This window comes from Carcharodon carcharias, chromosome 9, assembly GCF_017639515.1.
Source record: "Carcharodon carcharias isolate sCarCar2 chromosome 9, sCarCar2.pri, whole genome shotgun sequence".
Lineage (NCBI taxonomy): Eukaryota > Metazoa > Chordata > Chondrichthyes > Lamniformes > Lamnidae > Carcharodon > Carcharodon carcharias.
The window spans coordinates 139,054,366-139,081,326 of record NC_054475.1 but is presented as its reverse complement, the minus strand read 5'-3'; the positions used below and the strand labels follow the sequence as shown (position 1 = coordinate 139,081,326).

General features: G+C 38.9%; 1 protein-coding gene across 4 annotated transcripts in view; it reads left to right on the top strand.

The window, feature by feature from the left end:
- stag2b (stromal antigen 2b) overlaps window positions 1-26,961 on the top strand; it is a 168,129-nt gene that overhangs the window by 119,207 nt on the left and 21,961 nt on the right. For all 4 annotated transcript variants that reach the window (XM_041196235.1, XM_041196236.1, XM_041196237.1 and 1 more), the window contains exons 18-29: window positions 11-100; window positions 3,084-3,287; window positions 6,210-6,280; window positions 8,379-8,466; window positions 8,595-8,675; window positions 11,217-11,309; window positions 13,901-14,075; window positions 18,824-18,963; window positions 19,446-19,547; window positions 20,243-20,391; window positions 24,412-24,540; window positions 24,688-24,890. In XM_041196235.1, coding sequence (XP_041052169.1) covers window positions 11-100; window positions 3,084-3,287; window positions 6,210-6,280; window positions 8,379-8,466; window positions 8,595-8,675; window positions 11,217-11,309; window positions 13,901-14,075; window positions 18,824-18,963; window positions 19,446-19,547; window positions 20,243-20,391; window positions 24,412-24,540; window positions 24,688-24,890 — 1,525 coding nt within the window. The remainder of the gene's footprint in view (window positions 1-10; window positions 101-3,083; window positions 3,288-6,209; window positions 6,281-8,378; window positions 8,467-8,594; window positions 8,676-11,216; window positions 11,310-13,900; window positions 14,076-18,823; window positions 18,964-19,445; window positions 19,548-20,242; window positions 20,392-24,411; window positions 24,541-24,687; window positions 24,891-26,961) is intronic.

The window sequence follows — 26,961 nt, the reverse complement described above, 5'->3', positions numbered from 1 at the left end:
TTTTGAGCAGTACGCTGTTGATGCAGAAAAAGTGACGAACCTTTTACAGTTACCGCTGTTTTTTGACTTGGAGATCTATACAACTGGTCGACTAGAAAAGGTGAAAAAGACAGTACTTTTATACACTGATATTCTTGCATTGTTGTGTAGATTCCTTCTAAAATTTAAGTTAAGATTTTCGTAATGAGAAATTTATATTAGAATTTCAATAAAAATATAAATAAGAATAGCTCCTGTATCTTCTGTACTATAATTTTGAAAGAACACATGAAAATCCTGTAGCCCCATGAAAGTAGACAATGTAATACTAAAACAAAGAAAGACCTAATGAAAACTTAAAAAGTAAAGCATAATATTTCAAATAAATGTGAACCTGAAATCGAACTGCTTCTTCATAGTGCTGAATCGTTGGGGGCAGACAGGCCAAGCCCCATTTTTATGGCACCAGCTGTCATATTTTGGTTAGTGTTCACTAATATACTGAAAAGCTGGGATGTTTAAACAGCTTATTGTATGAGGGGATGGGTGAGGTAAGGGAATAGGCAAGCAGGTAAGTAGATAGGGTGCAGTTGGCTGGGGTCGGGTTTGGGGTCGAGGTGAGGTTAGGGGGCATTCGAGGATGAGGGTTGGCGGTGGAGTTGGGTGGTAAGGTTGGGTTGGGGGTAGTCGGGGGCGTCAGTTGTTGTAGTTACCGAGGAGTTAGACTAGGATTTTTCTGCCTAACATTTCCTGGGTAATTAGCCAGGTAACTAAGTTGCAACTGTCCAAAGTCTCTGATTTTAACTCAAGAGTTGAAGACATTTTCAGTGGGTCCTGGGAAGTAGGGGAAATTACTTGTGGGAAGTTCAGACTTCCTGGGAAATTCCCACGGAGCCAGGGGTCCCAATGTATGTCTTGGGAAGTATGTCTTGTCTCCAACGATCAAGAGACCGGAAGACCTGGGCCCATGACTTTGGCCTAAAAATTTTAATTTTTTATATACTTCGTGTAAAAGTCTATCCTAGTTTTTCAGGGATTATTAATTACTTGCTTGTCATTGCTCTGGTTCATTAATTTAGAGGCATGTATGTGAAACTTTGGATTTTCCTTCTCCCAATTCTAGTGGCAATCTCCTAGCCAATCAACAAGACTAATGTGTACCATGTGATCTATCACAATGCTTTTGAGAAAGAAGAACAGGTACACAACTTAGTTCAAATTGGAGAAAAAAAAGTAGCAGGATGGGTTACAATCATCGGCAAAAATTGTTACATTATCACCCACATAGCCATCTGTCTATCTGCCCTCAGAGAAGTGAAGAAAGATGGAATTTCAGAATTCAAGGCCAGCGCCAGCTGGTGCACAAGATTCATGAAAAGTTGCGATTTAGTACTCCGTCAGAAAATAAAAATTTCACAGCATTTACCACCTGAACTCAAACCTAAAATCATCAAATTCCACTGTTTTGTCATCCAACATGGAGAGAAGAATGTGTTTTAGTTGCCCTGCATTGGAAATGTGGATGAAACACTGATGAAGTTTGATCTGCCAGCAAACAGGACTGTTCCAAAATTAGTGAAAAAGTCCTCCTTGTAAAGATGACTGGCCTTCTTGTGACATAGTTCACAGTGGTTCCATGGTGGATGGCACAAAATTCAAATCACTGGTGATATTTAAACGCAAAACTGTCCCCAAAGAAAAATTTTAGAAAGACATTGTCGTGCATGTTCACGATAAAGGTGGTTGTAAGAAATGGAACAAAGAAATTGAATTTGAGACCAGGAGTACTCTGCAATGAAAAAAAAATGCAAGTCTGTGACATGTTCAAATCCCACCTGGTCAGTGATGTAGCTTGTGATATGAGATCAACCAATGCTAATGTTGCAGTTATTGCTGGCAGTCTTTAGTGTTGTTCAACCCTTGGATGTGTGTATAAATAAAACTCTCAAGGACAGTATCCCATGTAGACGAGTTGGACGTTGGAAGGTGTCAAACATTCACGATAGACAGAAATATGCGAGCATCCTCACTAGTAACAGTGTCAATGGGTCATAGGTGTGTGGAATTAACTTGATCCCAATATTGTCAAAAAATCATTTCAAAAATGTGGAATATTGAATGCGCTCAATGATACAGAGGACATTTACTTGTGGGATATGCTGCTGCTGATGATGAATGGGAGAAAATTGATATGTCGTACAGTCAGGCTATTGAGACAAATTTTTTGGTGATTCAGATAGTGATCAGAGTAATTTTGAAGGTTTGCTATGGGAAATGTTGTAGTTAATGTGTTGTGCTATATATTCATATTGTGTTGGATGAAATGTATATAATTTCTGATGTTATAAAATAAATGTTAGAGAATTCGTATAAATTCTTAATGCTGCTGGTTTTTACTTTATTCCATTGCGGCGATTTTTTTTGGGCTCAAATTAAGCACGCATGTCAGTCCCTCAGAAACATTACCCAAGTGAAAGTTGACCCCCTGACTTTTGGTCTAAAAAATTGGTCTCAAAAATTAGGAATTTACATCAGTATACACAGTAGTTCAACTGCATTTACAAAACATGCAGATAGGACTTGCAACAAAACATGAACCTATTTAACCCTTTAGCTCTGATGAAGCGGGTAGACCTAAAATATTAATGTATGTTTTCTGTTATATATGCTAATGAATTGCTGTTTTTTCCAGAATTTTCTTTTTAAAAAAAAAATTCATTACAGCATCAGTGTTTTTTTTTTGGTCAATATTATGAAGCCCCTTTTACGGAGAATGAAAGAATAAACAAAATTCTTTCAATCTTTGTGCTTATATTGCTTTATGAAGTAGTACTATATGTTAACTTGCACTCCCATATGAAGGAGTTTGAGTTTTTTGCGATAATAACACATGCTTAAAATTAAAAACCATCAAAGATTTTTAAGTCCAGAGCAGATACTTTTTCATTGTGCTATTGAATTGTAGTTTCATGGTTAGTTGTTTTGCCTGTTGTTCTGTAGTGAAACTTGATACGAATTTGTGCCTTGTAAAAGTTGTTTTAAAATCCAGTAATGTGATTTTGGCCACCATGCTAATAAAAATGTTTTGTCCTTTTTTATTGAAGCACTTGGACTCATTGTTGAGGCAGCTGAAAAATATTGTAGAAAAACATGTGGACACTGATGTCTTAGAGGCTTGTTCAAAAACTTACCATGCTCTCTGCAATGATGAATACACAATATTCAACAGAGTGGACATCTCAAGGAGCCAGCTAATTGATGAACTGGTAGATAAATTCACTCATATGCTTGAAGATTTCTTGCAAGAGGTTTGTATCCAAAAGGTCATGTAGAAATCCTTTTGATTCTGTGGTACCTTAACTGTCAGTTTTAAAAGAATGTTTTAATATGGTCATGTTGCTTTGTTTGCTGTTGATATTTTGTACAATTTTCAAAAGAATATTTCATTAGAATTGGTGCATTATTAATCTTCTATAAACTTAATGTATCATTAGTATTCTTTCTTAAAGCATCAATTCAGCCTTGCTGCCTTAAATTGTCTTTTATAATTCTACATTTAAAAAAGACTATAGCAGATTAAAGACAAACCCAGCACAAATTTGTTTTAAATGCACTTCATTATTAATTTAGAATCAATAGACATGTAAAATATTTTCCCATTAAATACAAGATTGAAACTTATTTCCTTTCATCAGATTGGGATGTTTTGCAAAATGGGAACTTGGAGACAATATGAGAAAGTAAATCATTTGAGGTTAAGGTTGATAACCATACAAATGAATTTCTTTTTAATTCAAATTGCTATCTTTGGATTACAATAGTTGTTTCTAAAATATTAAAGATTAAGATTTCTGACTTCATATAACTTTGTTGGAGCTGGTATTAAATTTGTAGAAACTTTTAAGAACAGGAAACTCATTTAATGTTTACCTTCTTATGTGTCTTAACACCTTTCCAAAGTTTCATACCAATCTGACTGACTGACTAAATTATTACTGAAGCAGATAATGCTACATGACAAAACTTGAAAAAATAAAAGCCCAAATCTTGGCGGAAAAATAATGGTGCATTCACAGTGCATGCTGATATTAATGCATCAGTCAGCCAGCAAGTTCAGGGCAAGGAGGTATACTGAGAGTTTATGAATTACCAGAACTTGCTGCCTGATGTACGCTGATCTGTTGTTCATCTTGCATAAACAGTGCTTCACTCTCAACCTTCCAGTTATTTTTACAACTTGCTGAATTTGCATATTAATTTCCCGTTAAATTTGTTGCAGAAAGTTAGGTCTCATACTTTACAACATTTAACAATGTGATAATTGTTAATGCAATGCCCAGAAAGTGATCAGTGTAAACTGTTGAGTCTTGTTCCTGCATGTAGTAATTTCTTCTGAGACTTTTAAAAACAGAAGTTACGTTTTTTCTATCTTTCTTTCTGCCCACTTGCGCACACACTCTCTCTCTCTCAACCTAGTCTTTCTTTACCTTACTCTCTTTCTGTACCTGATATAACTTAGTCACCCACTCTAATTCCTTTGATCTTCCATTTAATTCTTATTCTTTAAATCTCATCGGATAAAGGGAGAGACTGTAATTCAATAAAAACCCAGTTGCCCCATTACCCTCATGCCTTGAGCAACTTCAAGGCTTGAACTAAAGGGTGCAAGGAAAGGTCTAATGGAATATGCTGCAAGATGCTTTGTTCCAGTAAGATTTCGGACAGTATGTTTTGTTTTGTATTCTGAAGTTTCTATGGACTTTAGTAGCTGTCAGCCATCTTTTTAAAATATTTTCCACATAGTTAACCAGCTTCTACTCTCTGCACTTCGTGATGTATTCCATCAACCATTGAAGGAAAATATATTTGTTTTCATTCAGTTTCATATTTAAGAAAAGTTTCACAATCTTGAATTCTTTTTGAGAGTTGTGAGCAGTTTTCAGAATGAAATTAGTACAGTAATAAAATCAGACCACCTACCTCATTACCATTTGGATTTATGTGACAGTTTGAAATGTGCTGTACTTAACACATCAACTTATTAAACGTTTCCATTAATTTTCTCCACCTAATAATATCACAAGAAATATAAACTACAGGATTTTTATTTGTGGGGGAGCAGTAGCAGTAACGCTTTAACATCTCAGCTGAATAAACCATTTCTTGAAAAAGAGCCTAGAATGTGGGTGTCAAAGGGTTGCCTAGCCAGGCTTGATCCTCCGAACATCCAGAAGCAACATGCACAATTTTCAGTTGGGGTGGCTGTATGGTGATTATGAGTGCCAACTTTAACAATGTTCTATATTTGAGTACAATTTGGTGTTTGTGACTGAAATTTCAGTTATTGTATGTAAGCACTTAAAAAAAAAATTGGCACTGATTAGACCCCGCCAAGTGGCAGTGTATGTTCCTTTCAGTATGACTTGTCACTCAATTCTCATAGGAACCCTCAATGCAATTTCCATTTTAGTCCAGTATGATTTTTCTTCTAAGTTTGCACCACGGCACTGAATCCTCAGTGTATCTTTCAATACCAATCAATATTTTAAACGTGCCAAGAGAAAAATCTTAAAAGCTTCTGAATTCAGAATTGATCTTTTTGAGGAGGAGCTGCTGTGTCAATACTCAATTTATGAGTAAGATGCACACATGAAAAATTAGTTGGCATTCTGTTCCCATTGGTGTTGTCTTTACTGGGAGGCTTATTTGGTTAATTGTTAAAGAATAAAGTAATATTTGAGTATTGTTGGAAAAAAAGAGACATGTCTAAACTTTTTGCCTTGCAATTATATATTGCTATTCTCGTGAGTGTCCTGATAAGGGGAAGACAACAATTTATACTGTATGTGAAGAGAGTGCTGATTGGTTGGCAAGTGGCATTACCATGGAGAATGCACCACTGATGGTGACTGACACAGTGCTTGGCAGTTAACTGTCACCCACTATCAGTGGTGCATTCTCCATGGCAATACCACATGCCAACCAATCAGCACTCTCTTCATATACAGTATAAATTGTTGTCTTCCCCTAATTGGTAGTCTTGCGAGTGTCCTAATGAATGCAAGATGAAAAGCTTAGATATTTCTCTGTTTTCAGCAATACTCAAGTTCTGTACTACCAAGCAAAAATAATATTTATGCAGACAAAATGTTGATGAGGTAGCTGGGAAAAGTAAAAGCAATTTGGTAGTTATTTGGTACATGTATTGACTAATTTTAATACTGGAACAGGATGAAGAACTTGATGAAGATGATGCTTACCAGGTCCTGTCCACATTGAAAAGGATCACTGCCTTTCACAAGTAAGGACTGTTTGTGCATGTGTGTATGTGTGCCCCTGAGTGTTTATATGTTTGCTGCTTATGATTAATCAGGAAAAGCAACTTTTTGTAAGCATGCGGAACATTTTACCATGTTAAAATAGAATGCGGGGTGTGTTCTTTTAAGGTTAGAAGGTACAAATCATCTTCATTGTAGAAATGAATGGTATGCTTAGAGGTTTGGTTGGAGCTGTTTATTTGAGTGATGTATCCGTTAAGTTGGAGATGTTGAGGAACAGATATGTTAGAAAGACCGAGCTAAAACACTGTGTTACGAGTGTTTTGCATTTGTAAGAAAGAGCAGAGTGTAAGTTACAGTATTTGTAAGAATCAGTATTTTGATGCGTTTGAACTTGTGTACATTTGCACCAAGTTGGTGCAGTTCAGTTTTTATTTTGTTTAAATTTCTCTCTCCAGGGTTACTTGAGGAAGTAGAATTCAGTGCTAGGAGGACTAGAGCTGACAGTCAAGAATGTAGGGAGAATGATTCAGTCAGATTTGGGTAGAATAAACTTAAGACTTGATAAATTTGAGAGTAAATAGTTTGGCTTCGGAATTAAGAATGACTGAAGCATTGCAGGTTTTAACATATTGCTAGTCGACCTCTAGTGATGTTGGTCACAGTGTTGAATGTTTTATAACAATAATGGAATTAATTGAAGTCATATTGTCAGAGCTGGGACAGTTTATTATTTTGGTTTGCAGGGAAAAGACCTATTTCTGAGATTGAGTCCATCACCTATAAAATTTTAAATGAAAGAATTGTGTGCCAAATTTTGAATTGGTTGGATTTAAAATTGAGTTCTGAGCAAAGTGTTTTATAATTAACCTATTTCATTAAAAAAATTAGAGTTGGCCAAATTTCCTTTTTGCTTATCCTGCCGAATTTTAATCCTAGTATCAGAAAGCCTCCACCTTCTATTAAAGAATATGCACTTAGGGCCACTATCACTTTTTGGGCTAAACTTTACAGTTATTTCGAATAGGATCTGCAAAATTAAAACTGATTAATGAGCTGTTCGTCTAGACGTAGGTTAAGTGCAGGTGTTTTGTCCATACTACTGGTGTTCTTGAGTTACTTCTGCAGCTAGAGAATGGTGCTCAGAGATCATTGGGCACTGTTGTCCATGCTGTTCTTCTGTAACTGGACACAGGTCTTTGGATATAATGGAAGCCAATAGGAGGAACGCTTACATTTTGTACTGCCTCTTTGCAGCTCTTCAGACTAATGAAAACTAAGGTTGCTACTGAGGCATCATGTTTGCTCCCTCTTGTGTTGCAAGTTGTCGATGGAAATATTCTCTACTTGCTACTGATGATGTACAGTTGAAGCAAAATCACACTGACTGCCATTATACGTCCAGTGTAATATCTTACAGTATGTATATTAGGTCCAAATTGTAAGATTATTCTTGTTGTTGGAAAACAGCCTCCACATGCTAAACTCTTGTCAATTCCTGTATATCCCTTTTCTCCTGCCACTCTCTCTTACATCTTCCAGGTGCTGCTTATGCTTTTCTTCAACAAATGAGAAGACAACACATTAGATTCATTGGATCCAAGCCAGAGCCCAGACCCTAAGGTCCAAAGGCTTCAGTGTAAATGTTAAGTGGGTAATTTAAATTGCAGTCAGCGGTGTGCACTCCTGCTCTGCCGCTGACTGGAAGATCTCAGCCAATATTTCCTCTTGTGGGGAAGAGCATAACTGGAGCTCATTAATGTAAGATAGTCACCGAGAAATCAATAGGGAAATCAGAAGAAACTTCTTTACCCAAAGAGTGGTGAGAATGTGGAACTTGCCACCACAGGGAGTATTGTAAGTTAGTGTACATGCTTTTAAGGAGAAGCTAGACAAAACATATGAAGGAGAAAGGAACAGAGGGTTACTATGATATATTTAGATGAGGAAGGATGGGAGGAGGCTCGCATGGAGCTTAAATGATGTCATGGACAGTTGGGTCGAATGACCTGTTTCTGTGTTGTATATCCTTTGTAAACCTTTTTAAAATGCAAATGCTGTTACAGGTGTCTTGTTGAATTTTCATTATAGGTTTAAAATTATTATTTTTTTCTTTTCTAGTGCTCATGACCTTACAAGATGGGACTTGTTTGGCAGCAACTACAAACTGCTGAAGATTGGTATTGAAAATGGGGATATGCCAGAACAGGTAATAATTTGATTTTAAAACTGCAGTATTGACTTGCACCAAATTTCTTCGTAGTGTATTTTATTTTATAATTAAGTTATAGCATGCATTTAAAAATTATCTTATTTTGAAATATGTTTGTTTTTTAGATTGTCATTCATGCACTACAGTGCACTCACTATGTTATCCTTTGGAACCTAGCCACTGTTTCTGAAGGCAGTTCAACAAAGGTATGTAAAAAGAGTGTAAGCTAATTTGTCTCATATTTACAAATGCGTTAAAACTTAAGAGCATTGTGGCATGTATTAAAATATCTTTCAAAGTGAAGGATAGCCCTGGAATTCCAGTGGTGCAGAAGGAAAGAAATTGGTGGTTTGCCACAATGTGGCATGGGAAACGAGTTGGAGCCCAATTTTGCTGACTTTCACCCTGTTCAAATAGTGGCAATCCTGATTGGCAATAGTGTGGGGGAATCTTCCGTCGCACCTTCTGAAGATTTTGAGGATATTCCCAAGCTACCCAGGAAAATCCATTCCAATTAATTACTGCCTGACCCACCCCTATCTATGCACGGACTTAAAGAAGGCCTCAATAAGGTTTAATAATAAAAACAAAATGCTGGAAATACTTAGGACAGGCAGCATCTATGAAGAATGAAATGATGATCTTCCACCAGAACTGAAAAAAGATAGAGATGTCATCTCCAGGTTTTTCCAGTTCTGATGAAAAGTCATCGACATGAAACTTTGTTTCTCTCTCCGGAGACGTTAGCTGACCTGAGTATTTTCAGCAATTTCTGTTTTCATTTCAGATTTCCAGAATTTTTGTTTACGTCCCCACAAGTTTTTAAAGTTTAAGCAATGAATCTCAGGGGATCAATTATCTTAAAATTATTGATCATATTTTCCTTCGGGAAAATTTCAAAAAATTACATCCTCCTCTTCAGGACTTGTGCTCTACCATTTGAATGTACTCTGATTTTCAGGCAGCAATCACATTGGACATAGTTGCACATACATGGGTCTGAGCTAAGGAAATGTTGTTAGCTGCAGGTTGCCACACTCTGCCATTCTTCTGGTGGAACAGGAACCCTAGAATTTCAGATCCATAGTTTCAAAACCTGTTGACTACATCTTTCCCCTGTTGAGATTGAACTTCAATGTGAAAATGTTATGGAATATAACCGTTTAAAGCACTTCAGTTTCATATGTTGTACATAGGAGTATTAACCACTTGTAACTGCTCACTAATTTAGCAGTTACTCTGATTACAAAGAAGATTCAGATCTTTAAATTGCACTACAGAATTTATCATAGAAACTTGTAATTATGGAGTGAATGCTTATCAAAGCACCAAAGTATAGAGAGCTGTGGTCAGGCCACACATTGAGTTCCTTGTACAGTTTTGGTTGCCAAGATACCAGGGAGAGATTTAAGTATTGCTGTAACATCACAGCATTACAGTTATGAGTAACAAAGAAAAATTGAGATTTCCACTTTGAGAGGTATCCTGTTGAGGTATAGTAGACAGTAAACATTAAAGTATAGGTAAAATGCAAAAGTTAAAATTGACAGATCAGAAAGAAGTTTCAGTAATTCATACTAGGCAAATGATTTTTCTTAAATAAAAGCAAAGTGCTGGAAAAACTCAGCAGGTCTGATAGCATCTGTGGAGAGAGAAACAGAGTCAACGTCTTGAGTCCGTATGACTCTTCGAGTTGCTGCTTCAGATGTTGATCAATATGTAGGATGGACTTGTGGGTTGAGTATTGGATTCATTTTTATGAAACAATTGAATACCTTAATGATTGTTGGTTACTTGAGGCAGACCCAATGGCTGCCCTTCATGTTTTCCTTCACTACATTGTGTTGTCCTCTTGGTGGCAGGATTACCATACTCCCACTGTTAGTCCTACGCTATCAGTGCAATGGCGCCTTCCAATGTTGCATATTCTGTACTACTTGAATGTAACATTATTTGCTCAAGATGAGTTCTGGGTCACATTGTGAAATACAGGACAGTACTAGGACTGCTGACATGCTTAAGAATTGTCGACATGCTAACCAAATAGCTCTGAAGAAATATTAGAAGTTGCCACATTTTACTGGGCAATATTCAAGTACATTACATACAGTTGATATCATCAAGCTAAAAAGCATTTATAAATGTAAATCCCTTTAACTTCCATGAGCCTTGTCACAGATGAATTACTGAATTCATTGTCACCAATGGAGTAATTCTATATTTTACAGCCACTCACAAAATTATCAGTTTTATTTGTGCTTTTCTAAGTAGAACTGTGCATATTTTCAAGATACATTGATCACCAATTGCACAATAGTAAATGGTAAGAGACGAGTGAGATGCTTGGAGGTCACATCTCTACTCAAGCGCAAGTTTGCCATTGTACCAGCATCAATAATAAAAATTTTACGATAATGATGGGTTAGGAATGCCATTCGGCACTTCATAATTTGTCCATCCAGTTTGTACCTAAAATCCTCCACTGTGGCATCCAATTGCTTAATTTGTTTTCAACTCTAATCCTCAGTATGGAAATCCATTCTATGTATTTTTTAAGTAGTTTATTTACTTTAAGTATGCAAGTTTAAAAGACTGTTTAGTAAAATTGCAACAATTGTAACAAAGTAAATTGATATGGTGACTGAAAATTCTGTTGAAAAAATTTACTGTACAGAACTGATCACAAATGTCATTACAGCATATTCTTATCATTTAAAGGTGTTTGTAAGCGTACATTTTTCTTTCAGGACCAGCTAATAATGTTACGAAAACAGATGCGAGCTTTTTGCCAGCTCTGCCAGCACTACCTGACGAATGTTAATACAGCTGTTAAAGAACAGGTAATAGAAATAACTTCTTAAGCCACACATGTACATTGATCATGCTGTTCAATTGCAAAAATGGGGATTGCCAACACTGCTTCTTACAGTGACAAACCAGTAACAAATCACACAAAAGGTGGTGCTGCACTCAGTTGAAAGTTCCCTCCTAATTTACAATTCGCTTAACTATTTTGGATCATTTCTGTGAAAATAGAATTTTTCATTAGCCTCATTTGCAAATTGGTAAAGGTGTTGCCATGGGGAATGCACCAGGGAACAGTTGTCCCCCAATCTTCTGTTTAGTTGAAAAAAGCCTAATGCCTGGACATGTTCTTAAGTGTTAGTTATGATGTTTTGGAAGGAGAAACAAGGAACAGAAGTGTACACTAAATGGAAAGACACTGGAGAGAGTAGATGAATGAAGAAACCTTGATATTTGAATGCAAGTAGATAAATTAAGATGAAGATCATTTTGAGGATTTATGAATGGAGTACAGAGCATAAGACACCATTGTAAATTTGTAAGTGCAATGGTTAGTCCACAGAGTACTTTGTGGAACAAAAACAAAAATACCTGGAAAAACTCAGGTCTGATAGCATCTGCGGAGAGGAATACAGTTGACATTTCGAGTCCGTATGACCCTTCATCAGAACTAAGACATATAGAAATGAGATGAAATGTAAGCTGGTAGAGGGGGGTGGGACAGGTAGAGCTCGATAGGGGGCCAGTGATAGGTGGAGGCCAAGAAGAGACTGCCAAAGATGTCATAGACAAAAGGACAAAGGGGTGTTGACGGTGGTGATATTATCTAAAGGATGTGCTAATGGGGACATGAAGGGTAGCAAGCAGGACAAGCTGGTGGCAGATGGCCCAAGTTGGGGCAGGGTGGGGGGAAGGGATCAAAAAGGGCTAAAAGGTGGCGATGAAACAATAGATTGAAATAAATTTAAAAATAGGAGGGAAAAGAAAAATATATTTGTAAAAAAATTATAAATTATTGGAAAAAGGGGGATCAGAAAGGGGGCGGGGATGGAGGAGAGAGTTTATGATCTGAAATTGTTGAACTCAATATTAAGTCCGGAAGGCTGTAAAGTGCCTAGTCGGAAGATGAGGTGCTGTTCCTCCAGTTTGCGTTGAGCTTCACTGGAACAATGCAGCAGGCCAAGGACGGACATGTGGGCATGAGAGCAGGGTGGTGTGTTGAAATGGCAAGCGACAGGGAGGTCTGGGTCATGCTTGTGGACAGACCAAAGGTGTTCTGCGTTTAGTCTCTCCAATGTAAAGGAGACCGCATTGGGAGCAGCGAATGCAGTAGACTAAACTGAGGGAAGTGCAAGTGCTGCTTTGTGAGTGGAGCTTTGAATGCCCCATTACAAAGATACCGTTAATGCCACTATGCAAATACACTAACTTCACCAGAATGATGTCAGAGGTGTGAAATATAGTTCTAAGGAGATACTTGAAATACTGGGACTATTCCACTGGAGCAGAGAAAGCTAAAGGGAAAATTATTTTTTTTTAAATTATGAAGGACTTTGAGGAGACAGGGAAGAGGAGTCATAAATTTAAAATAATCATGAAGCAAGTAAGGAGAGATGATAGGAGCAGCTGCTTTACAGTGAGGGTTGTTTTGGCACAGCGCATGGTTGAGCAGAAATTATTGAATGTCTCAAAGGGTAAAGTTGATAAATATTTTTAAGTAGAGGAAAATGCAGACTGGTGGGTGGAGAACATACAATGGAATTGGTTTTGGACTATCACAAAGAGGCAACATCGACATGATAGGCCAGATGGCATCCTTATGTGCTACAAATTTCTATGTTCAAACGAAATCAATCTAATCTCAAACTACCCTTTCAGTCTGCTCATTAATATTTTGCTTAGAATTGACAAGAAGGCCACAGTATTTACACCCTTTGGCCTTAAACTGACAGTTCAAGTTGAAATTGGGTTACATAATATAATGCTTCTGTCCTTGTAAAGCAGCATATCCCCCAACCTGCCAAGAGCAGGAGAGTTGTGGTATGAATGCACCAGCCCTCTTACTTTTTTGGAGATTACTTTATCAAGTTGTTTTTCATCCTAAAAAATCATGCTATTTGGATCTCCTCTTGTACCTGGAACTCTGTCTCTGTACTGTGTTAGGTACAGAGGCAGCCTACATTTATCATTAAGGTTCTTTATTTGGTAACCTTTACCTTTAAATTGGTGCCTTGGCTGGCCTGGATGGTGACTGAGACGCAACCAACCAGATTGTTAACACTGCCCAAGTATACAGCAATATCTATCCAGTACCTATTCTTAGCTTGGCAGTTTCACATTGGGATCTTAGCCAGTCTGAAGGACTAATCTCAAAGCTGTATTTTTAGCATATGACATTGGAATTAATTTAGTTATATAGACCTAAAATAACAGGCCTCTCAGAAATAAATGAACTGTAGCTTTACATCCTAGAGGTCTATAACTTGCTACAAGATAGAGAGGCATACTTAAAAACAATAATATACATGGAAAAATACTTCTATAAAATGCATTTAATTGGTGCAATGATTTTGTGTTCAAAATAGACTCAGTAACTTTCAGTAATCATTTCTGTTTTGTTTTGTAGGCTTTCACTATCTTGTGTGATATTCTGATGATTTTTAGCCACCAGATTGTGTCAGGTGGGCGTGAAGTACTGGAACCTCTGGTTTACACTCCAGATTCGTCTCTACAGTCAGAGTTGCTCAGCTTCATCTTAGACCATGTATTTATTGACCAGGATGAAGACAGCCACAGTACAGGTGAGAGCTGTTCTATTTCATACATACTTATCTATACCAACTGAGTGCAGTCCGTTACTTGAAGACCTTTTCCCTATAATTCTCTAAAAAAAAAAAAATAATAATTTTTAAACTGAGGTTTGGTACAGAGCAAGTTTGAATCCTGAGTAGAACTTCTTGATACAGACACCCAGTGCTTTTGAACCGTAGATTTGCTATAACACTGCCTTGTCACTTTTTGGTAAATTAAACTTATTTTGGTTGTGTATACATTTTTGGAGTTGTCATAGGGTACACTATTTGTATAGGTTAACTTTGGACACCACGTATACTGAATATTTGCAATTTGCACCTGTGTACTTTTTTATAATTTTAGTTAATGTGACACAACCCAAGTAGATAAGGTTGATGAAAGGAACTCAATGAATGTTGTCTATGTCGATTTTAAGCAAGTGCCTGACAAAGTACAACAAAAGACTGATTAACAAAATTGGCTCATGGAATAGGAAGGTCAGCATCAATTTCGATAAAATTATTGGCTTAAGGACAGCAAACAGTGAGTCATAGTAAATTTAAACTGAAGGATGATAGACAATGGTGTTCTCCAAGGGTCAGTGCCAGGAGCGCTACTTTTTCTGATGTGTTTGTATACATATATATTTAAATGATATATAAATGACTTGGATATTGGAATACAGAGTAAAATTTCAAAATTTACCAGGAGGAGCAGCAATGAGGATGATACTAATCAGCTGCACAGGACATAGGCTAACAGAATGGGCAGACAAGTGACAGATTGAATTTAGTACATAGAAGTGTGAGGTGATGTACTTTGGCACAAGAGACAGAGGCAATATAATTTAATGGCATAGTTCTAAAGAGCATGCAGGGATAGAGGGAACTTGGGATGCATGTGCATAGGTCTTTGAAGGTGGCAGGACATAATGAGAGTTGTTAGCAAAGCATACAGGATCTTGGGCTTCATAAATAGAGGCAAAAGCAGGGAAGTTATGCTAAACCTTTACAAAGCCCTATGTCCAAGTATTTGGTCCACTTCTGGACATCACATTTTTAGGAAGGAATATGTGGGTTCTTGAGAGGGTGCAAGGATATTTACCACAATGGTTCTAGGGATGTGGGATTTTAGCTACAAGGTTAGGTTGGAGAAGCTGGGCTTGTTTTCCTTGGCGCAAAGGAGAATTAAGTGAGATTTGATAGGTGTACAAAATTACAAGAAGTTTAGATAAAGAAAAACTGTTCCCGTTACCTGATAGTGCAATGATTAGGGGACACAGATTCCAGGATTTGGGCAAGAGTTGCAAGGGTAATGTGAGGAAGAACTTTTTCAAGCAGTGAGTGGCAATAACCAGGAGTTTGCTGCCTATGATGGGAGTGGAAGCAGTGAAGATCAATGATTTCAAAAGGAAATTGGATGGGCACTTGAAATAAACTTGCAGGGGAATTGGGCTGATTGCTCCACGGAGAGCTGGCATAGACTCAATGAGCCGAATGGCCGCCTTCTGTGTAGTGCTTGACACTATAACAAGTAGGAAGAGAAACATCAAAGAATCAGAAATAGGTTAAAAAACGTGCGGAATTGGCTTTAGCTGCACATTGACCTTAGATCCTAGTGGCAATTGCATCTGACGTTTCTGGATAATGGTTAGCATTATATTGCCAACTCTGGTTAGAGGTATTGCTGGAAGTTTGAATGCTCGATGTCTGATCATATGACACTTACCACTGTTTGCAAATGTTACCACATTTACCTTTTAACGGTTGAGTTCCTTGAAGTTGAGTATCTTTGCTCATGGTTTCACACCAGTAACGCCCATGTGAGAAGTTCCGTGAGTAAGTATAAAAAGTACATGGGTGCAAATATGAAGTGCAAACTACTTTTCCCCTTGGTTGCTTGCAGCAGTGCTTGGAATCATAATTGTCCTTTCTTGGAGATTCCTTGACAATCCTGGAGGGTTGGCAACCTCCTCCTGGAAGTTGCCAGTGAATTTCAATCAGGACAAAATCAGGGTCAGCTGTTGAATCCAAAAGGTGAATGGTTAAGGCTCACTTATGAATAATGAGCACCTGGGTAAGATATGAGTGGAGGGAGCAAAGTACCTATTGATGGAAGAGATGAAGGAGAAACATAATGTGGTTAATGCAGGGGAAGGAGGAGAAAATCAAGAGGGCAGTGATGACAAAGGAAAAAGTACAGTGGGGAGGTGAGGCACTGATGAGGGGAAGGGTGAGAGGGAAGTGAAAAGGTCAGAATCCTAAGGTGGCAAAAAGGGGAAACTGAAGATGGAGGAAGGATTTGCAGGAGAGAAACCAGAGTTGGAGAAAATTTGGCTCCATCAGTAACTCCCTGAAATTACACTGTTAGCTAATTCTGGATTTTCGCCCCTTTATTCCCCATTCAACCAACATGGAAACAGTCTTTCACTAGTTACCCAGATTAAAGTCCCCAGGTTTGACAATTTAAAAAAATTCATTCATGGGATGTGGGCTCCGCTGCCTGGGCTAGCATTTATTGCTCTTCCCTAGTTGCCCTTGAGAAGGTGGTGGTGAGCTGTCGTCTTGAACTACTATGGTCTATGTGGTGTAGGTACACCCACAGTGCTGTTAGGAAGGGAGTTCCAGGATTTTGACCCAGCGACAGTGAGGGAACAGCGATTATATTTCCAAGTCAGGATGGTGAGTGACCTGGAGGGGATGCTGTTCCCACTTATCTGCTGCCTCTTGTTCTTGTCAGTGGTGGGTTTGGGAGGTGATGTCTAAGGAGCCTTGATGAGTTCCTGCAGTGCATCTTGTAGATGGTACACATTGCTGCTACTGTGCATTGGTGGTGGAGGGAGTGAATGTTTGTGGATGTGGTGCCAATCTAGTGGGCAAGATTCTTGAGTGTTTTGGGAGCTGGACTCATCCAGGCAAGTGGGGAGTATTCCATCACACTCCTAACTTGTGCCTTGTAGATGGGGAGTCAGGAAGTGAGTTACTCTTCGTAGGATTCCTAGCCTCTGCTCAGTTCTTGTAGCCACAGTATTTATATGGCTAGTCCAGTTCAGTTTCTGGTCAATGGTAACCCCCAGGGTGTTGATAGTGGGGAAATCAGTGATGGTAATGCCATTGTACATCAAGGGGCAATGGTTACATTCTCTCTTGTTGAAGATGGTCATTGCCTGGCACTTCTTTGGTGCGAATGTTACTTGCCACTTGTCAGCCCAAGCCTGGATAATGTCAATTTGGACATTGACTGCTTCAGTATCTGAGAAGTCGCGAATGTTGTTGAATATTGTGCAATCACCAGCAAACATTCCCCACTTCTGACCTTATGATGAAAGGAATGTCACTGAGAAGCAGCTTAAGATGGTTGGACCTAGGTCACTACCCTTAGAAACTCCTGCAGTGAAGTCCTGCAGCTGAGATGAATGACCTCCAATAACCACAACCATCTTCCTTTGTGCTAGGTATGACTCCAACCATTGGAGAGTTTTTCCCCCGATTCCCATTGGCTGCAGTTTTGCTAGGGCACCTTGATGCCAAATGTGAGCTTGATGTCAAGGGCAGTCACTCTCTCTTCACTTCAGGAGTTCAGCTCCTTTGTCTATGTTTGAACTAAGGCTGTAATTAGGTCAGGAGCTGAATGACCCTGGCTGAACCCAAACTGGGCGTCAGCAAGCAGGCTATTGCTAAACAAGTACTGCTTGATAGCACTGTTGATGACTCCTTCTGTTACTTTGATGATGGAGAGTCAGCTGATGGGGCGGTAATTGGCTGGGTTGGATTTGTCCTGCTTTTTGGGTACAGGACATACCTGGGCAATTTTCCACATAGCCGGGTAGATGTCAGTGTTGTAGCTGTACTGGAACAGCTGGGTTGGGGCCTGGCAAGCCCTGGAGCACAATCTTCAGTACTATTGCTGGAATATTGTCAGGGCCCATCGCCTTTGCAGTACCCAGTGCCTTCAGCCATTTCTTGATATCACACGTCCCTTCACTGACAGCTCCTGTCTGAGCACCACTCCCACTCACCACATTGCTGTTTCTTTTGCTGTTGCCATGACTCTGCAGGAAATGCTGACTTGTGTTCTGTTGTTTCACTCTTTTTCCTTAACCCCACCCCATGTGCTCCTTCAATCTCCAATCACCTTCTCCCTTTACTGCCACCACAAGCATCTGTCTCCAGTCGGACCCACTAACTCCCGCCTCCAGTCTTTTGCTCCTGAGTCCCTCTTTACCCTATTCTGGACAAGCAATATGCTTCTCCCAGTTCAATCCCTCTTTCTCCCTGTTGCTTTGAAAACCTGTTCAGTTTCTGTTTATCCCCATTTGCCAGAAAAGACTTAATTAACCTTTCCTTCTCAATAGTATTAAAGTGGAGTGTAAGCGAGACCAATGAAAGGTGGGAAAGAGGAGACTGGCTTTAACCAGATGTACTAGAACAGCATTGTAAGTTAGAGCAAAATGACGGAGGCTGGTGGTGTGGGGAGAGAAGCTGGAGGTCTCAGATGTTGATGTTTTGAGGAAACAGGCTAACAGCGATGGCAGGAAGTGATGTCACCAAGCAGTGTGAGGTTGCCCATGGCTCCAGCAGGCAGTATTAAGTATAAAGTTCTGTTTTTCTCCCTGGTTGCTGGCAACAGTGCCCAGGTGCTGCTTCATCTATTCCTGCAGTGTTGACAATTCTAGGTGGCTAACAGTTTCTTCACTTTTAATTGATAAGTAGTAAAAACTATTGCCCATGTAATAACTATTGCCTGTGTTTTACAGATGGACATCAAGATGATGAAGCTAGTAAAATTGAAGCTTTACATAAAAGAAGGAACCTTCTTGCAGCTTTCTGTAAATTAATTGTATATAATGTGGTGGACATGCATACAGCTGCAGATATTTTTAAACAGTACATGAAGGTAAACATTTCTGAACTTCGTTAAATTTTGCATGCAACTGAGCTGCTAACAAAGCTGGGGAGGTTTATCCCAGAGAAAAAGTCACTGGGGCTAACCAAGTTTGTTTAAAAAAAAATTTACGAGGGAACCAGGTTAGTTTTAGGCAGAAATGACATGGGGGTTTGAGCACAGCATGCTTTAAAAAAGATGGAACTGGCTAGATGGATCACAAAGATTTTCTCTCAGTTCTGTACGTTCATGCATAAATCTAGCTTCCATAACGGGCGACTTGTATACTTAAACCTTAGGATATTCCGCTGCTGCTTGATCCATGTGAATAATGAACGTATAGAACAGATGTGTTCTATATCCAAAAGTTCCATACAGTGCTAAACTATTGCCATGGGTTGTTAGAATTTGTACAACTTAGACCCAATTATCAGAATTGTTAAATGACTAATTAATCCATTGTGCTTACTAAAACCATGATTGTTTATACTTAGTATTACAATGATTATGGAGACATCATCAAGGAAACTATGAGCAAGTGCAGACAAACTGACAAAATTCAATGTGCAAAGACCCTCATACTTAGCTTACAGCAGGTAAGATTTCAAATCTTTTTGGAAGAAGAGTTGGGCTACAAATTAGGACGGTTTCTGTAACAACAAACAATATTCAGGGCACAACATACAAGGTACTTGAATGGACATTAAAACTGTTATCAATATGTTGAATAAGATGATAATCCTGAAAGATGAAACCTTGAGTTCTTTTAGGGGCTATTATTTACTCAGCACATATCAGGCACATTCCTATTTTATGATTTTTTGATAATTTATCAGATTATTTGTCTTGGATGAAGAGTTATAGTATAGTGTAAATAACCATTAATTACATAAATCTAAATAAGGTGCATTAACGTGTTTAGTTTGCATTTTCATTTCCCTGGCTTGTTTTTACATATTTGGAATAGAGTTCTTCAATGTATTAACCAAAGCTATTTCTAAAACCCATCTGTTTTTGGTTTTTGATGGTGTTCAAAAATGTTAAAGGTAATTGGTTTCTTTGCATGCAATATTCCAGTCAGGCCATGAAAAGGATACAGTATTGGTGGAAAAAGCAAGAGAGAGGAAAAATACAAATGAAATAGTTAAATTTGTTAATTAACCAAGCTTGATTATCATCAATTAGCAGATTATTTTATTTTTCAAGACATTACATATCTCTCAGCATTTTTATGTCCTTTTGAGAATTACTTGCTACCCCATGCACATTATGATTTTTTAATTCCTCGCAGTTATTTAACGAGTTGGAACAAGACCTTGGACTTAACTTTGATCGAACAGCTCCTGGTTTTAGTGGAGTTAAGGAACTTGCTCGACGTTTCTCACTAACGTTTGGCTTAGATCAGCTAAAAACCAGAGAAGCCGTAGCAATGCTACACAAGTAAGTCTTTGTTATGTTGTATTTAAAAATATTTTTCTTTCTGGAAGGCATGGTTTCTAGGGTGGACAACACTAAGATCAAAAAGCACAGTAACAAAAAAAAATTCAGCCCGTCAATAGCAACTCACATTTATATAGTGCTTTTCACATAGCAAAAACATCCCCAGGTGCTTCATCAGATAGAAATTTAATACCAAGACACGTCGAGAGATTATTGCCAATCCAGAAACCAGTGTAGGTTAGCTAGTACTGAAGTGATGGATGAACAGGACTTATTGTGAGTTAGGATACAGGCAATGGAACTTCAGGTGAGCTCAAGTTTATGGAGGTGGGAGGATGACTAGAAAGGCTTTGAATAATCTGGAGGTAACAAATGCATTGATGAGGCTTTGAGCAGCAGATAAACTGAGGTCAGGCGGAGACAGGCAATTTGAGAGAGGTAGGGATAGGTGTTTTGGTAGGAGAGAATATGGGGTTAGAGGTTGAGCTCAAGGTCAGGTCCACTCCTTTCCCAAGTGTAGTACAGTATATTTTTTATTGGACTTTACCCAGTTAATCTCCCAAGGAGACATTTTTCATAAACATTCATTCTCAAAATGCAATCAAATAAAACTACAACATATTTATCCTCCCATTAATTTCCACAATTCGTCCTGGCTTGCTGCATTCTACAGTCATTTACCCCAGCAGCACCAGTGCCATCATGTCCTGTGGAGAGCTTAATCATCTGTCTGTGACCCTTCTCTATGATATATGATCCCATTCCAAACCAGATCAGTACTTATCCAGCTTTTTTTGAAGATGTTAATTAACACGGTTTGTTAAATGCTTTTGCTGTGGATTAGTTTCATATGGCCAGTAATGGAGTTTAATGTGTACTCTTTCTCAAGTCTAGTTAATTTTTTAGCCTGTGGCCTCTACTTAAATACTTGAAGGCTAAATTTAACTGGCTGCTGAATAGCATCAATGCCTCTGCATTTCAAAGGCTTGGATCAAATTTTTGAAGACAAGTACAAGAGTTGCCTATTTATTGAAGGGAATGAGTCTGGTGAAAACTCTGGTAATCTCAAAAGCAAAATACAATGGATTCTGAAAATCTCAAATTCTTTTCATTCATTCATGGGATGTGGGCCAGCGTTTATTGCCCATTCCTAATTGACCTTGAGAAGGTGGTGGTGAGCTGCCTTATTGAATCACTGCAGCCCATGTGGTGTAGGTACACGTACAGTGCTGTTAGGAAGGGAGTTCCAGGATTTTGACCCAACAACAGTGAAGGAATGGCGATATATTTCCAAGTCAGGATGTTGAGTGGCTTGGAGGGAAACTTCCAGGTGGTGATGTTCCCATGTACCTGCTGCCCTTATCCTTCTAGATGGTAGAGGTCGTGGGTTTGGAAAATGCTGTCTAAGGAGACTTGGTGAGTCCCTACAGTGCATCTTGTAGATGGTACACACTGCTACCACTGTGCGTCAGTGGTGGAAGGAGTGAATGTTTGTAGATGAGGTGCCAGTCAAGTGGGCTGCTTTGTCCTGGATGGTGTCAAACTTCTTGATTGTTGTTGGAGCTGCACACATCCAGGCAAATGGAGAGTATTCCATCACACTCCTGACTTGGGCCTGTTTAAATGGTAGACAAACCTTGGGAGTCAGGAGGTAAGTTACTCGCCCCAGGATTCCTAGCCTCTGACTTGCTCTTGTAGCCACAGTATTTATATGGCTAGTCCAGTTCAATTTCTGGTCAGTGGTGGCCCCCAGGATGTTGATAGTGGGGGAATCAGTGATAGTAATGCCATTGAATGTCATGGGGGCGATGGTTAGATTTTCTCTTGTTGGAGGTGGTCATTGCCTGGCACTTGTGTGGCACAAATGTTACTTGCCACTTGTCAGCCCAAGGCTGCATCTTGTCCAGATCTTGCTGCATTTGGACATGGACTGTTTCAGTGTCTGAGGAGTCGTGAATGGTGTTGAACATTGTGCAATCATCACTGAACATCCCCTTTTGACCTTTTGTTAATAGGAAGGATAGAAGGATGAAACAGCTGAAGATGTTTGGGCTGGAAATACTCAGCAGGTTTGGTCACAACTGTGGGATAGAAACAGGTTACTCTTTTCAGGTTGATGGTGTTTCGTCATAATGGAAAAGTTAGATATGTAACAGGCTTTAAGCATGTGCAGAGGAAAGGCCAAGTGGGTGGGACAAAGAGCAAAGGTGATCTATGATAGGGTGGAAGGTAGGGGAAATTAAATGACAAAAGTGATGGTGGTGCCATCCTAAAACAAAATTGCTGAGGTAATGATCTGAAAACGTTGAACTCAATGTTATGCCTGGAAGCTGTGAAATGCTGAATTGCAAGATGCATAGCTGTTCCTTGAGCTTGTGTTGGAACAATGTTGGAGGCCAAGGGCAGAGAGGTGGGAGCGGGGTGGAGAATTTAAATGACAAGTGACTGGAAGCTTCACAGTCAGGCTTGTACACTGGAGGTGTTTTGCAAGCAGTCACCCAATCTGAGTTGGCCTCCACAATATTGTGGAGGCTACATCATGAATAGTGAATACAGAATTCTAAATTGAAAGAAGTAGAACAAAATCTCAGTTTCACCTGGATGTTTGGGACCTTGGAGATGAGAAGGGAGGAGGTAAAAGTTCAGGTGTTGTATCACTGCATGCATGGGAAGGTGCCATGGGAAGGGGAAGAGGATGTTGGGGTGATTGAGGAGTGGTCCAGGGTTTCGTGGAGGTAACGGTTCTTTGAAAATGCAGAAAGGGGAGAGTAAGATGTGTTTGGTGGTGGGATCATACTGGAGGTGGAGGAAATGGTAATGGATGACATGTTGAATGTGGAAGCTGGAAGGGTGCAAAGTAAGTATGAGAACTCTGTTGTGGTTTTGGGAGGAAGGGGAAGGGCTGAGAGCATAAGTGCAGGAAATGGAGCTCACATGGTTGACTATAGTGGGGAGAAAATTTTGTTGAGGAGAAAGAAAGATGTATCAGAAGCACTGGTATGGACTTTGGCATTATCAGAACAGATAAGATGGAGAAACTAGGAAAATGGAATCCAGGAAGTGGGGCAGGAGGTCATGTGGTCCAGCCCCTATTCATTGCCCAAGGCCCCCTGACGCTCCTCCTAGGTGAAACAGCGGTTTATTTACTTCAATTTAGCATATTGCATTTGTTGCTCATGATGCAGCCTCCTCTACATTGAGGAGATAAAATGCAGACTGGGTGACCGCATTGCTCTATTCAGTCCACAAGGATTGTCCCCAAGCTGTCTCGGTCACCTGTCATTTTAATTCTCTGCCCCACTTCCATTTTGACTTCTCTGTCCTTGGTCTTCTGCTATGTTCCAATGAAGCTTAATATAATCTTGAGGAACAGCAGTTTATTTTTCGATTAGGCATTCTATAGCTTTATAAACTCCAAATTGAGTTCAGCAATTTCAAATAATAACTTCTGCCTCATTATTCATTTTTGCTTTTAGATGGCAGCTGTTGGTGATGATTTTGCTTCTTCCATTTAAAATGTGCTCTAGACCCATCTTTGTTTTATTTTTGCCATCTACTTTTGCCTTGCACTGTCACCCCTTTTCTTTCTTAATCTCTTCTGTCTTCCACTCTTATTGGTGCCTTCATCACTTTCCATGCCTCTGTTAAAACCTGATACATCTCTAACTTTGTCCAGTTCTGATGAAAGGACATTAAGTTGAAACATCAACTCTGTTTTCCGCTCCACAGAACCAGAGCTGCTGAATATTTCCATCATTTTCTATTTTTATTTTAATCTTCAGCTAATTCAAGATAATTAGCCGATCTCTATCCATAATATTTTTATTTTGCAGTGAACTACTACAGCATAGTTTAAGTGGATTATTTGAAATGTGTAATAACTGAAAGTATGACTCCTGAGCATAGATAAATGACCTTCCACCCCGTATGTCAAATTCAGTATCCTACTTGTATTTTAATTGTGATACTTTGAGAATTCATTGGTTATTTTCTAGTTTTAATTTGTTAATGAATTTGCAGAGACGGCATCGATTTTGCTTTCAAGGAACCCAATGTAAATGGAGAAGGATATCCTGCTGTGAATTTAGCTTTTCTTGATATCCTAAGTGAATTCTCTTCTAAACTTCTCAGACAAGACAAGAGAACACTGTGAGTACAGTACTTGATTGTAGATGCAGAATAACAAACTTTAAAATTGTGTACAATTTTGCTTTAGCTGTTGTAAAATGTTAGTTATTTTGCAAACCAGTTGGACCTTTATCGAATAATTATTGAAGTGTGTTTTTCCAATTTCAGCTATGTTTACCTCGAGAAGTTTATGACTGAGCAAATGATGTTGCACAGGGAAGATGTGTGGCTTCCATTAATATCATATAGAAACTCCTTACTCACTGGTGATGATGATACAATGTCTGTTGTCAGTGGAATTAGCAGCAGAGGCTCTTCTGTCAGAAGCAAGAAAACAAAACCAGCAACAGGGAAACGAAAATTACCTGAAGGTAATGCATTAGCATGGCTCTCATTAATAAATCATAATGGTGCACTTATTGCATACACGTAATTGCATTTCCAGGATGCCCTTCAAGGAACTGGAAATTGGATGAGTCGATGCATCCATCTACTTAAAAAATATACATCAAATAAGGGTGACCAAAGTGTTTATGTAGAGTAAATGATGCATCAATTTTGGTTCTTTCCTTTCCTTCTAAACTCCAACGAGTACAGGTCCAACGTGCTCAACCTTTCCTCATAATACGAGCCCTTCATCCCAGGAATCAACCTAGTGAATCTTCTCTGAACTGCTTCCAGTGCAAGTATATCCCCCCTTAAGAGACCAAAACTGTACCCAGTACTCTAGGTGTAGCCTCACCAATGCCCTGTGCAGTTGCAGCAATACTTCCCACTTTTATACTCCATCCCCCTTGTAATAAAAGCTCTTTCTACAGCATAGCTAGTAGCAAGGAATTATCTTGCGCCTTTCTGTCTGAACATTGCTAGTCAGCCACATAATACCTTAAATATTGTAAACCAATGTTCAAGATACTTCATACATAACTTCTTTATATAGTGCCTTCCTTTTTAAAATAGGCAGACTCTGAACTTCCGTTTAAGGAACCACTTATCTAAATTTCTTTCAAACTCAAACTGTTTCTCAATCAGGTTAATGATTCGGAGTTGTGGCTCATTGTCGGATCAAGAAAATTGTGTCACCTTTGTGAATGGGCTAGCTCAATACAGGTTAGGGACTAAACTGGCAGCATTTCTAAACTGCAAGTCATCTATTAGACCTACTTGTGTCATCATCATTGATTAATATTATGCTGTCTGATATAAGAACAAGGAGTAAGCCATTAGGCCCCTTGAGCCTGCTCTGCCATTAAGATCTGATTGTGGCCTCAACTCCACTTTCTTGCATGTCTCTCATTACCTTTGAATCCCTTGCAGATCAAAAATTGGTCTACTTAATGAGACTAGCTTTTAATTTTGGATATAATCAATTAACCGAATTTAAATTCCACCATCCCATATACTGGGATTTGAACACATGTAACATCATAATAAATAGGAGCGAGAGAAGCCATTGTCAAGCCTTCTCCTTGATTCATTGTACTTGGCTGATCTGATTGTAGCTGTAACAACATTTCTACCTGTCCCCCATAACCCTTGATTCCCTTGTTGATCAAAAATCTGTCTAACTCAGCCTTGAATATATTCAATGACCCAGCCTCCACTTAACACTGGGGAAAATAATTCAAAAGACTAACGATCACCTGAGAGAAAAAAATTCCTCTTCATCTTCGTCTTGAATAGGAGACCCCTTATTTTTAAACTATACCTCCAGTTCTAGATTCATGCAAAAAGGGAAACGCCCTCATTTCTGTCAAGCCTTTTCAGAATCTTATATGTTTCAACATTTCATTCTTCTGAACTAAAATGAGTATAGGCTCAACCTGTTCAGATTTTCCTCGTAAGACAAACCCTTCATCCCAGGAATCAACCCAATGAACTTTCATGAACTGACTCCAATGCAGGTATATCCTTCCTTAAATAAAGAGACCAAAACTGTACACAGTACTCTAGGTGCAGTCTCACCAACAATTGTAGCAACTTTCCTACTTTTATACTCCATTCCTCTTGCAATAAAGGCCAACATTCAAGTTGTCTTCCTAATTACTTGCTTTATCTGCATTCTAACCTCTTGTGATTCATGTACAAGGACATCTAGATAGATCTGTTTTTACATCAGCATTCTGAAATCAAGTCATGGATCAGCCAATTTGCTGATTGATTAAAATAAAAACAGAAAATGCTGGCACACTCAGCAGGTCAGTCAGTATCTATGGAGAGAGACCTTTCATCAGAACTGAAGCCTTGTTGACTACTAGGTTGAGTTTTACACTTTTAGCCTTTCGATTCCACCCTCTTTTTCAGCTTTTTACTCAGGCTGTTTGACTCTGAGCTGAGCTTCAAAATTGTGCAGCCAGGACATCCTAGTTCAGTTTCTACAACCTCACCGCAGCGGAAACACTCGCTCATGCATTTTTCACCACTGGGCATGACTCTCCAAAG